General features: G+C 41.7%; 1 protein-coding gene across 2 annotated transcripts; it reads right to left on the minus strand.

The window, feature by feature from the left end:
* Positions 1–2,892: 2,892 nt before the first annotated feature.
* On the minus strand, positions 2,893–15,698 carry LOC145895301 (furin-like protease kpc-1). Of its 2 annotated transcripts, none has more exons than XM_082984092.1 (17): positions 14,920–15,696; positions 14,741–14,854; positions 14,524–14,631; positions 14,187–14,333; positions 13,933–14,098; positions 13,409–13,534; positions 12,887–13,049; positions 12,283–12,379; positions 9,992–10,314; positions 9,441–9,626; positions 8,306–8,550; positions 7,723–7,880; positions 7,112–7,241; positions 6,562–6,649; positions 6,271–6,489; positions 6,052–6,161; positions 2,893–3,808 (listed from the first exon to the last, which is right to left on the minus strand). In XM_082984092.1, exons 1-17 carry the CDS (start codon positions 15,178–15,180, stop codon positions 3,684–3,686), a joined length of 2,766 nt encoding a protein of 921 aa, XP_082840218.1. In that variant the 5' UTR covers positions 15,181–15,696; the 3' UTR covers positions 2,893–3,683. The 2 variants fall into 2 exon arrangements, with proteins under 2 accessions (XP_082840218.1, XP_082840217.1); XM_082984091.1 differs by lacking the exon at positions 2,893–3,808 and adding an exon at positions 4,883–5,694 and having other exon boundaries at positions 14,920–15,698.
* Positions 15,699–16,055: the final 357 nt, after the last annotated feature.

Here is a 16,055-nt window from a genome sequence, read left to right on the forward strand (position 1 = left end):
ATCTGTTTTAATTTTAATACGATTTTTTTTGTTGCCGAGGTAAGTCGTTTGACAAACAATAATTTAACCCACTTTTTTTGTATACATATAACAGTAGAAGTAAAAATTAGGCAAACTACAGAATTTTCGAACTTCCAAGAAAACTAAATCGTCGCAGACGTAACTGAGACGGTTGTATGTGTTTTTGTGCCCAGCTCATAGGATGACACCAGAGAAAAAATGAAATATGGCAACGGAAGTGTGTTGCATCCAAACCTTCGGTCACGTAGCCTATAGTTCCAAGACACCGCAGGACTTTTTCAAATAGAGACGCTGTGGACTCAGCGCGGGCGTCCGAAAGGGCACAAAATCTGTTTACTGACGTCGTTCGTCGCGTATCGCCCAAGTCATCAGTAACGCAAGATTATTCGCCGAAAAACGACGATTTATTTGTTTTGTGAGCACCGGCAAACTCTTACTCGACGTTGCGTTCTTGGAGGGATTAGCGTCGCTCGAATTGAGAGCTGCGCAATTCGAGAGGGCGGGCCTCGACTTCCCGCCTCTCTGTTGTGACGTGGATTAAAAACCCCGACCTTTAAACATTGTTACAAAACGCCCACCCCAAATCCAGATATCCTTAACTGCGTTATAGCATCCATTTTTCATATCCCAAAACGACGTCCAGGGAAAGGCTTTTGACGCCAGATTCGAAAGACATAGCAAGTCATTAGTGGTTATAGGTCATTTCAAGGGCAATTTTAATCTTCTTAATACACAAAAGCTTTTTAACTTGGCGCTGGGTTGATGCATATGTATTAACAGATTAAGCAAAATTTCATGGATCGAATATTGTAAGCATGCGAGTGGCATCGCTTTGTCAGGTACAGAGTCCGACAGCAGCACGTGGCGTCTGCGATTCAGCCATGATGTTTTTTGACCTACTTGTCAGTGTCAAAGGTCAAATTAGAACAGGCGATTCGATGATGTATGCCCGTGGCTCACTGTGCATACGACTGAAGTAAAAATGTCCTACGATTTCGGAGAAAATTTGTCCATAAACTTATACTCGCAGTAAAATCTATTAGATTCGTTTCTGTTTTTACTTATTGTAAATATAATGTTGCTGTTGCTGCCACGCATATTATATATTAATAAACTGTTCTTCTGGCACTTTAAAACGTAACGTACAAGCCAGAAGAAGAGACTAGTAAAATAAAATTTACCTAATGTGTTTATTAATTATTGCGACCACACAAATAGATATCGAATGGATGGACGCGCGTTGAACTCGTTTGGTATAAACGCAAATTCACTTCTGCATGTCAAGGCGTGTCTTGGCCGGATCCACGCATCAATAACAACATCCAATCCGCATCGGGATGAAACGGGTTCCTGGAACGGACTTATCGCATATTTGAGCGGTTTAACTTCTGAAAAATGAGCAAAATGCGAAGTAACTACCGGCTCATGCAATAATGTCTTTGGCGTCAACATCTGAGCTAAACCATTTGGCACCGCTGTCAAATAAATTAATTACGTACAACATGAATTGAGGTTTTTCAGATTTTATCTTGGATCGAAATTAAGATTAAAAAAACCCAAAATATTTTTTGTATTCCATGCATATTTGGACATTTCTTGTGTAGATTGAATACTTCTTCAGAACAAAGTTGTTGTTACGTAACAGTTGTTTTCTCGAAGGAAAGTTTCAAAGTTTTGTCACAATAAAACGTGCGAGATAAACTGCAATAATTCATATTTATCCCTTTCTATTAATTTCGTAACATTTCGTTTTAGGAACACAACTCACGGGTTTTCTCATAATGCTGAGTATAAATAGACTGGCCCATATTGTAATTAACACTGTCATGTTAAAGACGTTTCGACAAAAACTTTTGTCGTCATCAGTTTGACTGACGCGATTGGTAGAGCTCCATCAATATAAGGAGCTGACCGGACCGACGTCACAGATAAGGCTCGCGCGGGTGGTGACGTCATTTTGCTATCGGCCACACACCACTGAGAGGCGGAAAATGCGCAGAAAGCGACGCAAAACGCAAAATACACAATAAACGGCATAAAACGCAACAAACACTTTTTAGTAATGAAAAGCTCGTCTGGCAAAAGAAAAACTTGTTTGTTCGACGTTTCGGTTGTTATACAACAATCCTTCATCAGGATTATCCTGATTATGCCTGGCAGCGTTAGCAACAAACGCAACAAACACATTACACATTAAATAAAAATAGTGGTGCAGAAGTGCCGTCCACGTTGAGTTGTGGTTGTTGCTGTTGTATGGTGTGTGGCCGATAGCAAAATGACGTCACCACCCGCGCGAGCCTTATCTGTGACGTCGGTCAGGTCAGCTCCTTATATTGATGGAGCTCTACCAATCGCGTCAGTCAAACTGATGATGACAAAAGTTTTTGTCGAAACGTCTTTAACATGACAGTGTTAATAACAATATGGGCCAGTCTATTTATACTCAGCATTTCGTTTCACAAGTTGTAAATGACAAGTTGTAAACACTAAAATCGCTCATTGAAAAAGGTTTCATTTGTTGTAAGTGTGTAATATTTACCTTAATTTTAAGCAGTAAAAGGACATGTATTTTTTAAAACAAAATATATTAAACGCTATAATTTTTTATAATAATTGTGTGTTATTTAAACCAAATTCTTTGAGGTTCGAATGGCGTGCAATATTTAAAGCACACATTTGATACATATAACAAAGAACAATGGTTTATTGTTCTGGGCGTAATTGGCGGTCACTGAAACCTGTAGTCAGCGTTAGCGCTGCTGATAAGAGTGACATAAGTTTGGGATAACTTAGTTTACTCACACCGATTCAATCAGCTACGATTACGTTGCCAAAACATACAAGTTCTCACTCCACCCTGAAAAAATTCAATCCGGCGCTAATTTGTTTTTATTTGCCACACAATTACAGCAAATTGTGTCATGATACGGTTGACAAAACGCACAAAATGTCGGTTGGCGCCAAAACCAAAATCCATGATGCACCGCAGCCCCGTAGTGAGTGGCAGAGGTGATGAAATAAAATTTAATTTACGTAAACCTCAGATACGAACGTTAACCGGATTAAGGCCGGATTGCTGCGGTTAGGGAATTACTGTACAGGTCACGTCAAAACATAAACAAGGCCAAAATAACGTGTAATACGTTACAGGAGCCAAGTTTGCACTGAACATGTGGTGGAAGCCATTGTTACGTACACCAGCTAACTTGACGCGAACCAGCGTGTCATTTAGCTTTCGGTGACGTGGACAATGGAACCATTAAAAAACTGTACAAGATTCCAACACGAAAGCAAGGTAAGCGGCACAATAAACAATGCAGGGAGCTGGCAAGCGGCGGGCGCTGGGTTGAAATGCTAACTAAGCTGGGTTAAGCGCAGGTTTATACAGATACAAATATTCCAAAACCGTAGGATTTAGCAGGAATATAATTATTGTGAATAGGTGATCTGGATGTTTTGGGGTAATTGGTTGTTGTCTTTTAACACAAAACTGATAAATGTGCATAAAATCACATAAAACAAGCCATGCAGACAAATATATTACTTGAAACAATGGAAATAATTTACTTCAGAGTTATCATAACAAAAGCCGACATTAGGACAAAACTACAGTGGCAAACGCTGCTGCTGTATTGTTGAGTTGCTTGAACACTAGGGCGATCTTAGCCGCGTTCTGCAAATGAACATGTTCCGCAGCATTGCCAGCGCCAGGCGGGCTTACGACAGTGGCCCCCAGATCTCACCATTAAACATATGCTCCGATACCGAGCCAGGCGATTTCGAGGAGCTGGAGAAAAGATTGCCGGTTTACCGCACGTCAAAACTAGTGATGCAACGAAACAGCAATTTTTTTATTCGGCCGAAACCGAATATTCGGCAGAAGTTGCCGAACAAATTCTGCCGAATAAACATAAACTAATTTTGGTTTCCATCTCTTTAAAATCGCAATAAATTTAAACAAAACATGTGCTGGAATGGATCTGATCCTATCATACAGCCTTTTATGGCACTTAAAGTTGATTTCGATTACTATTGACAAATAAAACACACTAGTGCAGTTTGAACAATGATTCTAAACTTTGCGTATCAGTGTTGCATGCAGTAAAAAAGTTTCGAATTCGGCCGAATTTTGCAAAAATATTCGGCCGAAACCGAATAATTGTAAAAACCTTGGTTTCGGCGGAATAAATTCGGCAAACCGAACTTTCGGTTTACCACACGTCAAAACCTATCCAACATGACTCAGCAATATTGGGCACATATACTGGCGTTTGAGTCACAGAAAAGGACCATTGAATAATGTTTTGGGTATTTTATTTACATATTTATGTTGCTTCGACTGAAAAAAGCCTTCATTAGAAGGAAAATTTGGGTTGATTTTTTAATTTGGTACGGATTTGCCCCTGATCTCGGCGTAATGATTCCCAACTACACTGCGCAGCCACGTACATACCGCTGGTGATTTTACCTATGGGTTCGATAATATCATGACAAAGCTCAAGTAAGTCTTATGTTTCAATCTTAATCACTTACTCACTTAAAAAGCAAGAAATAATATTTGGTTAATACACCAGAACGAAAAGGCAGATTCTTTGAACCCTACCACACCCTAATCGAACCCTGAAACAAAATCAGAGCGATACATATATATTACATACGTGCTGCATGCAGCGGCTGGCAAATATTTCCGTTCTTTTTAGGGAATTAGACAAGTGCGTGTGCAACGAATGCACATGTGTCGTCTTCTGCAATACTTCAGAAAACTCTCCTGGTTATTCCCCCAAGGCGATAGTTTTTAGGCTACCTTTTCTCATGGCATCTACATTAGTTTTACAGTTACGCGTAAATTTAAACAAAACGATTAATTGCGCGATATTTTTTTTACAGAATGGAAATATGTTGCGGCGCGGCGAACACGGGCGTAAAAGTTGCCACAAAAAGGCACCGGTTAAAAGCGATCGGCAGATTAGAGGGAAAAGGCACGAGAAGAGAAAACAGTAGTCAAAGATAGGACATTCCCACATGCTGTTACTCAAGTTTGGAGGTAGGCGATTACAAACGAGCTTGCATCGCTTCGATGAGGTTTGTCGGCGGATTTATACAAAGGAAAAATCATGTTTTTTTAAGAAGCAAGTCATGCTGGGGGAATATTTCATCGGCGATTGAAGAACGGTAGAAGGTGAATGGACGTAATACAAAGCGTAGTAAAAAAAGCTACTGATCACAAAAAAAATCTACATCTTGAGTCACGATTAGAGTCCAGGCTGCGTGCTTTGAACAAAAGGGGAAATCCCACCTGTGTAACTTCGGGTGCTACTCTCAGTATGGCGTGAATTTAAAGTAAGGCTTACGCCGTGGGATGGTGATAGAAACGGACAAGACTGCGTCAATCACTAGTCCCGTAGCCAGACGCCAATAAAAGTAACATGCAAAGTTTCAATGAAAGGACGGAGATTTAGCGTGGCGTTGGGGAATTTGGCGGCGGAGTTGAATTTTGGAGGGCGGCAGTCGATTCAAAGTCGTCGCCTTCCAAAAAGGAATCACCCGACGACTCTATGAAGTTCTGGAATTCTGTGCACGTGTGACAGCAGCTGGGGCCAAACATGGGCAAATGGCACCACTGCAGTCGCAGTATCAACAAACATGGGTTCCTCATGAAATCCCCGTCAAACTCTACATGCACAGTAGGTTAGTACAGAGGGTTAATCGGAAGGCAGCAGGGAAGTGCAGGCAGGGGTAAGGGGTTAAAAAATTTTAGTTGGTTAAATAAGCAACGAATTTCGATACATTGTTGTTTTCCAAAAAACGGTTATTTGTTTAAAGAAATGGGCTAATTAACTTTTGCTGGGAAAAAGCCCAAAGGTAAGAAATACAAAACCGTGAATATATTGCGAAAGTTAACCGATTTTTCGTGTCCAGCTTGGAACCAAGTTATTCGGTTAGAGAGAACGCAACCAAACATCAGAGCGTTTTAAGTCAGAAAATGGAAAAACTACATGCGAAGAACCCATGCGCTTATATGTAACCTACCGTCCCGGCAAACCTCCACACACTGTCCATTAGACAACCTCTTGCCGCCTTTGCAAAGGGTGCAATTACTTCTGCGGGGTCCGTTGCAACTTCGACACGATGAGTGGCATCTGAGTTGAACATACGACGGGATCATTAAAAAGTTTAGTGTTACATAGCATACCAGGAAACACTACAAGAACATAAAAAAACACGACACATTTTTGTGAATGGGCTCACTTGCGGCACGAGCGACGATCGAAATCAGGAAAGTACTTATCGGGGCATGCCCGCATACAGCGCTCACGGAACAGCACATGGTCGCTTGAGCACGCTGTACATCGGTTTGGTGAGCCTATACACCGCTTGCAGGAATGGTGACAGAGCCTACACCCATCCGCTATTGATACCAGGTAAGACCCCAAGGGACAAGACGGTCGGCAAGTTTTCTTTTCAAATCTGAAAGGGAAAAGAAGGATTTTCTTTGAAAAACAGGGATGGTGTAATGTAAGGCAAAAGAGAGGAACTTACACAAAACCGGCGCGACAAGAGGTGCAGTGGCTGCTTCTGAAGTGACAGGTGTGGCATATCGCATCACACTTCATACAGTTCTGCTTTACTACAAGAAACAAAATTAAGGCTTATATTAAGGTTAAATAAACAGAAGAAGTTTTACCAAACGAGTTAAACACCGATCTAACGTGTGATAAAATTGACACTGTATGTATAAAGACGTGTTGCATACAGACTGGTCAATTAACCTATTGCTAATTTGTTGAACAACTTGAAGCCATAAAAATACACGCTAAATCCATGACAATGGTAAAGAGATGTTGCTTTGAGTTTTCGGAAATGTCGTATACCTTGATTAACAGACAGGGGTGCGTGACGTGTTCCTATTGTGTGTGTAAAAGACTTATCATTAGGGATGAAACTACTAATGTTGTGAGAAGTACTTGGTGATTTTAAAGGGGTTTGGACAAGAAAAAGGGCTAAGAACCACTGCTACAACCCATTGGAAGCCAAGCTTTTGCAAAAGGTACTGCTTCTGGTGCTTAGAATTAGATAAGGACATACTCACATGGGTTAAGGTAGAAACCGTCACTACATGTTTTGACGCAAGCCCCGTCAACAATGGCGTAACCCGTTTCACATGACGTACAGTTGTTCGACCCACTTCCATCACAGGTACGACAGCTTCTCCAGCATGACTGAAATGCAAGCAGAACTTTTATTCACATTTAATCCTTTTGGGTTTAAACAGTATTCAAACCTTTTCTGCCAAACTAACAGCAAAGAAAACTGTAGGCGCAGGTATTACCGCAAAAACGCGCATTGTAGTTTACGACAACGTAACGCAATCGGCCTTTCATGTAACGTGTAGTACAGAATTAGCGGTCGTAATTAGTAAAACTCGAGCACCCGCAACAGTAAAATCGGGAAATCCGTCAAAATAATTGGATTAACCCTGACTATAAGCTTATGATGATAAAGTCTGACTTACGATCTGACTTGTTATAGGTGCACATGTGGTTGTTATATAAAAATTTAGGGCAATACGAAACGCCGCGTTCAAAAAGTAGTTACAGTGGGAACGTGGTGACGTTGCGGGGTTAACATTTTCCCGCCTAGCTGAGACATTTTAATGCAATAAATACCGCTGGAGGTCGGGATGAAGCCAAGCCCCCTTACCCGGCATATCTGACTGTCGGTGTCAACGAATTGACGACTTGAGCATGCAGCAATGCATTCCCCGTGCAACGTAGAGACATGTCTGCAGCGGGTGCAATCCCTTTGCGTAGCTCCGCAGCAGCCATCGCATTCGGCGTGACAGTGATCTTGTGGAAATGCTGGAAAAGGACTTAAGTTACGGAATCTTGAATCAACTTTGGTGCCGTGCGGCCTGTTTTTGAAGGCCTGCCACCTTGTAGTGCAACAAAATTTACGTTAGTATTTATTAGCGTTTCAAGGTAGTTAAGTTTTAAAAGCTGTTTCCAGTGATTGCCGCCTAAGAAAAAGTATTTTCAACACTCAGCTCTCACGTAACTTCTATTCTAGCTAGACCAGGGGTGTCCAAAGTGTAACCCGAGGGCCAAATTTGACCCACCGCGGTATTTAATGTGTCCCGTTAGCATGTTTTTTGTTTCAGAGAAACAAAACGATTATTTTGTAGTCGTATATTTGCAAAAACACTGGCCTGCGATCGTCTGTACCTGATTAAAATTAAAATTGGCCTTCATTAAAAACAATTTGTGCGCCCCTGAGCTACACCGACCTTCACAGTTGCTGTAGTTAAAGTCAGGTTGCGGGTGAGATTGTGTTCCGTAGAAGATTAGCTGCCACTGGTGAAGTTGACCATTTCTCCTGTGTATTGACCTTGACCGCATTGAGTCCCTGAACCTGCTGGCCTTTGGTATATCTCGAATATTCAGCTGCCAAACCCCCATGGGGTTTTCCCCCCAGTGGTGTGTCGTCATAAATTCCCATTGAGAGAATCCCTCGTTCGATCGATCGTAGTCGCTAAAAAATTACGTATGCGATTACACTATTTAAAAAAAAATATTCGTTGTTTCATCATCCTGACATGAACCCATTCTGCGATGAGCAACGTGTGCGAATTTCAGTGCGTATTGAAGTACGCGGTAATGTTTGATATATTTAGTGGTATCTGACACCAAAATAAGTTTAAATGCCAAAGACATGGGTTCAACGCCATCATCAATTCAGTAATTGCCGTGGCTGGCATTAAAAACTCCTGAGAGGTCTTGATTGGGACATGTCAAATTTAAATGCGTCATAGACCAGCCTGTTTGTTCTCAGAAATACAAGTAAACACATGTAACCATGGGCGTATCCAGGGGGGGGGTCCGAGGGGTCCGGACCCCCCCCTTTTTGTGAAATATTTTGGTCTGTTTTGATAACTAAACAAACGCCACTGTATTTTTTGTCAAAATCCGCGTGAAAACCAGAAATTTTCTTTGACGTTGACCTAAAAACCGCATCGTGTTGCATTCGCCATTGTTTCCAAACAGGGAGCATTGTTACGAAACAAGTGTCATTTTTCGTCAGTTCATGGACGAAACGTCGTTTTTCAGTGGCCACGTTGTAATGACAAGCGGTTTATTTGCGTGATAGTCAATTAGTTTAGTTGTTAAACTTTCCATAGCGTTACACAATTGCGCAAGCCAGAAAGCAACCGTTTATGTGACGATTGGCGCGAACACCGGCGTTCGTATTTTGCGATTTTCGCCCACAATAGTTTATACTTAGTTTGTACTTGAAAATCGGGGAATTCCCTAAACAAATTTGGACCCCCCCTTTAAAAATTCCTGGATACGCCCCTGCATGTAACCACACAAAATTCCTGCCTTTGCTGCCTAAATTGGGGCTAGTTTTGATGGTTGCCATACCGACGATCCAGAATGTTCGAAACGGTGCCCGACGGTGAAGTCAGAAATATTTGGAGGTCGCCCCTCTTCGTATGGTCGAGCGAGATGCGCAAGACCACGTGTTCGAGATAACCGATCTCATTGGTGTGTCGGTGACAGGCGCTGGTCGTCATGGAAACAGTGACAGCTTGGTGATGGGAAATGTCCCTGTAAAACGTTTCACAAAAATGTATGATTGGTAGTCGGAAGTATAACTGTTTTAATTTTACCGATGAAATTCGACACTTTATACTATCGCGCCAAAAGAAATTGACTTTATTGTTACAATTCACACGTAGGAACACTGATTTACGAATCTGCTCATAATTCTGAGAATAAAGAGACTGGCTAATGACGTTTTAAATAAATAAAACATGGCAATGCTCTCAACAGTATGGGCAAGTCTCTTTATTCTCAGAATCATAAAACGTAGTTTGCACAATGACGTCCCTAGAAGTAGGCAGACGAATCCCGGCAATTTGCAGCTTCGCGTTTCCCTTCGACACAGCAGACATCAGACACACAACACTTACCGTATCAGGCGCTGGGGGTGGTTTACGCATTCACGCTGCTCTGGAACCTCAGTCCAACTTTTAGCGACGTGGGTCAAGGCAGCAGCATCCAGCAGCCCAAAACCGAACAAGTGGGACACGTTGTACCCGGCGCCATTTTGGACCCAATCGGTGGACGCGAGGCCTCGGGAGTTCGAGGTTCGAACTATTATGTGTTGAACGTCACGCCACGTCAGATCTGGGTTGGCCTGGAGCATAAGGGCCACCACACCGGCCGCCATGGGCGCCGAGGCCGAGGTGCCGGTGTGTTGGTTCGTGCATAGCCCGTGTAAGTCGGTTGTGATCTAAAAATATGTCCAGTTCTTAACATTGTATGTGTGATGATGACAAGCGGAAGTACACGGAAAATTGAAATTGAGGAAATTTATAAGACTGGTTCGCTTGTTGATGTATTTTTTGCTGCTACTGCACAAATTACCAAACGGGGGCATTGAGAGTCAAATCCAATGAGACGCGGAAATTTAGGATTTTGAGGGAAAAGAACTATGTGTGAAGGAACGCGGAAAAGAACTTGAAACATCGGAACAAATAAAATGAGGTAACAAAGAATCGGTTCCTTTTTTGAACTTTTGAACGGAGCAGGTATAGGTTATGGGGTAAACTAGGATGTAACCAAAAAATAAAATGAAATCATCGACTGTTGGCATTTTGAACGCTCGATCCTTTAGCAACGATCCCTCTGCCATACGTTTTACATCTCAGATAGAATAAATGTCAGAGAACTGTGTTCCTGACATACAGACAAGATTTGCGGTGAAGGTAATCTTGTTTGTGCGCTCGACAGGGCATAATTCCAAGCAAATCACTAAATCATCAGATGATGACTAAACACTTAGGCGAGCAGATTGCGGTCACGCCGAACGTGTAAGGAAATTTGAATACAGATGGGAGATATTCGGGTTTACTATTTAATCTACAGGCCAACATCTTAATCCTGTATTAAACGTGGGCCTTCTCTATGAATGTAGACATGGAGCACTTGGTAAATGTATGAAAAGTGGACGCGGAAAGGGTGTTTGAAGGACAAGCAAATGACAGTTTGTAAAGGCCCGCGTAACACAGATCAGAGCATGCAACGGATCACAGCATGCAATCAACGTACATTTAGAAATCCTGGCTATAAAGGCTTGAAATTTCCATGTACTTCAATGGACTTTCACAGTTTACGGAAATTACAAAGAACGTTGATGTGCGATGCAACATAGCTTCACGTGCCTTTAGTCTGACAGACGCACGTCACCTCGCACCGCATGAGCTCGTATTTTGACGAAAATCGCTCTCAGAACTCGACGCGGTCGCGCGACTTCCAATCCTCTCCAAAAACAAGACGTTTTCGAGTGGAAAAAAACACGATCCGGCAAAAATTCGCGAAATGCACGCCGAGACGCGTGCCAGTCAATCAATTGTAACCAAACCTGCATGGTGACGCAAGCCTCTTGACCTCGACGGCGAGAGACAGTCAAAAAGCCAACAGTGTCAGTCGTGATTCGAGGAGGACACGGGTCACGTGATACTACGGGAATTTAAGAGAGATTTTTGCGGTAACTGCTGGTAGCGTTTAGAGAATATCTTGTAACCGTTCGTTGACCTTGGCCGAGCTCACAAAAAGTCACTAACTTTCGGGTAAGATTCGCAAAAACAGCATTTGGGTCCCTTGCAATTATATGAAACGAAAATCATAAAGTCAAATCCCGAGACGTTGATAAAGTTTGTGATGTAATTTCAAGTTCGTCTAAATCATAATTTGTGCATAGCTTTGTTTTTCAATTTTTGAGCGTTCTAGTCGGAAAAACGTACAATTTGTTGCTGAAGCTACCGGATATAATGTTCAATAAACTCACATGGTCTTCCAGACAAAACAAAATTTATTTGGTCAAATCCATTTGCTTGGATACGGTCTGATGAAGGTCGATTGCATAACGACCGAAACGTCGTTTATCATTCTTCAGAGGGACTTGCGGGTTTATTGAACGCACGTACAGCTGGTTTCGGCTGTGAAAACATCGTGACCGCAAAATACGAATTTCCGCTTTTGAAGAGAATCGGGTTTTCGGAGCGCAAAGTGTTATTTTGTTCCGCGCGCTTGAAATGTTAACAGAACTCGCGCGCGTATTTGCATTCCGGGAATTTGAGCGAGTGTGAATGAACACAACAACCTCGCGCTCCACATTTGAACTCAATCAAGAGACAGACACATAGTGTAAAAACTGTTGTCAGTTTTTATGTAGAAGCAACAGAAAAAGTGCACTCACCACTTTACCCTCGTACACTTCCCCGCTGCTGTACGTTGTCGCCATTGTTGATGCACAACCCTCTAAATACCAGGGACGCAAGCCGTATTGAGAAACACTGTGAAATAAAAAATCAACTTTAATTTTCACAAATCAACTCAACTTTCAGACTTTGGAGGAAGAATTTGTGGCAAATTTTTCCACGAACACTTAAACCTTAAAATACCGTGTAATTATTTACGTCATATAAATCGCAATACAAGGTTAGGGGTAGCGCGATCTTTTTACATGATCGGCAGACTGTATATAACGAGTTAGAAAACGTTTTTGTGTGTTCATAATATTAAATATGGCACATAGGGGCGTTTATCGAGCCATAAATTATGGCATTAGGTCTAACGTTTAAAAAGCAGCAGCGTCAAATTGTATTTTGTGCCTGGTAATTGTAGGACCTCGTCGCTGTTTTATTGCCAAAAGAGTAATGGACTTAGCTTGTAACCGAAGCCGTAAGACTACTAATTTGCAACTTTATCGCGCAAATGCGGTCTTTTAAGCGTTTTCGCCGTCTGGTGATAAAATTCCACGTTGGCAATGAATATTACCATACGAAACATAACTGCAGTACCTGCTCACGGCTATCGTGTATATACTGTTGATGTAACCGTCACACGAGCAGCTGTCTTTGTTGTGGCCTCCATTCCCAGACGCCCAAATGTAGATGGCGCCGCGCCCGTTGCGACCTTGCCTGGCCCCCCTCGCGAATGCCGCCTTGGCGAGGTTCCCAGGGCCTATAAAGCAACGGTGGTGGTAAATTAGGCCATTTTCTGTGGATTTTGCCGCAAAAAGGTGGTGGATTTACAGAGTGCATTCTATCTACAGGCAAAAAAATGCAAGGCAAAGTAAAAAGTATATACCATCCCTCGCAAAGAGTTGGAGTATTTATGAGCCTATATGAAAAATAAAACGACAATACGGTTATCACCAAAAACTACATGCAAACAGCTAACTTAATGTTAATGGCGTTCACAAAAACAAACCCTTAATCCGGACCTTGTGCATAGATTTCAAGTTGCAGCGAAACAAGAGCAATAAAAACCAATAACCAGAAATTTCTCGAAGCACTTGCGAAAATATAACAAACATTTACCTTCCACGGTTGTACCGTCATCGTCTGGACCCCAGGAGACACTGTAAATATCCACGTGGTGCAACGCGAAATTCAGGGAAATTGCCTCCACCTTATCAGTGACGTCACCGTCCAGCATTCGAACACCTGCGAAAGAAAATTTCATTTTCGCTGTGGCAAAAACGCGGTCGCGCATTTCTGTTTGCGCATCTGCGACCTCGCTTCGTCCACCGCGAGTTCGCCAATATTTGGACTGCGAGCCCGATAAACATGTTTTGCGTGTCTGCTAATGGGATTCGGTATTTGCGCTGTTTGCTTGTGGCCACGGATGGCAAAGGTTGAATTGCAGCTAAGTCCACCTGTTTTGGTCTTTGAGAATTACCAATGCTATATAAGTTGATCAGAAAAACTTTTGCAAACTCTAAATTGAGTATGTGAAGGAGGTTTTGAAAGAATAAATAATCCCATACCCTACTATTTTAAACCCATTTGTTGCAAGATGTCCAAGTCGCAATGAATTTAAAAAAAGTCTTAAAAATATGTACCTCCTATTTTTGCCCCATAAGCAACACCAACACTGCATATGTAGTTGTCCTGTACAGCAGCAGTTACACCAGCACACCTTGTTCCATGCTTATTCTCATTGGTTGGGTCATACCTCGGGGAGGGATCAGAATCATTGTCATTGAAATCAAATGATGCCAAGGGATCCTAAAACAGACAATAGCACAATTTCATGAGTGCACAATTATGAGCGTTTGAACGGATACAGATAAAATTTTGGCACAAATGTTCTTACAAAGTTTTGGGTAAGATCAGGGTGGTTTTTTTCGATGCCATCATCCAGAATGGTGGCAACAATTCCCTCCCCATTATAGCCAGCTCTCCAAGCATCTTTAACTCTCATGCTACATGGACAGTAAGACCCGTTGTGTTCCCCACAATGCTGCAAAATAAAGAAAAACAGGAATGTCATTTTTTGCTTTTTTTTTACAAAAATAGGTCTTTTTTAAACAGGTGGAAAAAATTATTGTATTGAACAAAAAAATTATAAATAATTAAAAAAAATTCTACAGATAATTATATGTATATTTCCCATGACTAGAGGGTATGGTATCGGTCTTACATATATTTACCATGTACCACATGTCATCCCATAGCGGATCATTCGGTGATCGGTTTGGAATCGAGAGTGCATCTCTTTTTACACGACGAAGAGTCTTCAGTCTTTCCACTAACAAAACCTAGCATAGAAAATCAAATTACATAGATATGTTTTTTCTAAGCACCAACATCTTCTTCATCTTTTAAATAAATTTAGTTTTAGTGACAGAATCACAGAACTTACATTACCTCTTTAGCTGATTTTAAAAGTTTGATGCTGTAACTTTGCCTTTCACCAAATTCAACAGAGCGCTTACGGAGTCTTCTATTGGCAAAAATATACCAGCCATCAAGTTCCGCAACCTACATAAAGCATATATTGAACATATACCATTTTAAAGAAAAAATCTTTAAAAAAATATGCATACCTGCCCCTTGTTTACAAGTCCAAATCTGGCAGCAACGTTATCAGCCACTTGGTTTCCACCCAATACCTCGACAGCAAACTCATTGTGATAAATTGCTGGTCTTGGAGCATGGTGGTGATGGTGATGTGGCTTGGCAGAAAAAGATGATTGTGTCGATGGAAAAATTGTAAATAAATACAAAATTGCAAAAGCATATATCATCAAACTATGCTTGGAGGGTGTATGTCCATGCACAGTCCATTGATTAGGTTTCAGCTTCATTTTGAGGGACTTTCTTCACAGAAGAAAACTACGTCTTTATTGACCTCAGTGACTTCCTCCAATAGTTAAGTATGACTTCCTATGAAGTGCTACTGTGCTATTGCCAGCTCATTACAATCGGCCGAAAGGGCAATAATAAGGCCTACCCTGGGAAAATGAGTGGTCGTAACTTACATAACAAGTTATTTTGATAAGAAAACAAATACCAACAATCTGTTGTTTCACTGTTCATAAACAAAAAAAGAAAATACGGGCATACGTTTATTTTTATCAAATACGTCTTCTAAGAATCGATTAATACAAACATTCGTCGTTGGCGTAGCGCAAATCTCGGCAAAACTAACACAAATATCTGGTGGATTCTAGCGTTTTAGCGAATCAGACATATCACTTTTCACAAGCAGAGCCTTTTCCTAAAATAGAGTGACACTGCTGTTGACCTAAGCCACAGATTTGACTAAGCCAGACGGTGATAATCCGAATTCCTTCGCCGAGCAGCGTGACAAAACACAGCAAATTTTGTCAACAAGCTTCTGTGGAAACTGTTACGCGAGTCTGAAGAACGGGCGTCCGTATTCTCTGTCGCGGCACTACAAAGACCAAACAGGATCTTATCTCCGAATTAAAGCCACCTCCAGGTCGAGAGCAAACACGATACGTCTGCACCGCCGACTATCAACCAATTGCGCTAAAGGCTTTTTCTCGAAAGATTGGAAAAAGAGATTGGATTTTCGTAAACGAGCGACGCAATGGCGCGTTCTCGGTATTGCCTTCTCGCTAATCAAATACACAGCTTGGACAAGAGGGTGTTATTACAAGTGGCGGAGGATGTCTACGCTCTGTCCTCGTGCCCGATTTCTAGTTTTTGTTGGGCA

The sequence above is a fragment of the Ascidia mentula genome, chromosome 3 (genome assembly GCF_947561715.1).
Source record: "Ascidia mentula chromosome 3, kaAscMent1.1, whole genome shotgun sequence".
Classification (NCBI taxonomy): Eukaryota; Metazoa; Chordata; class Ascidiacea; order Phlebobranchia; family Ascidiidae; genus Ascidia; species Ascidia mentula.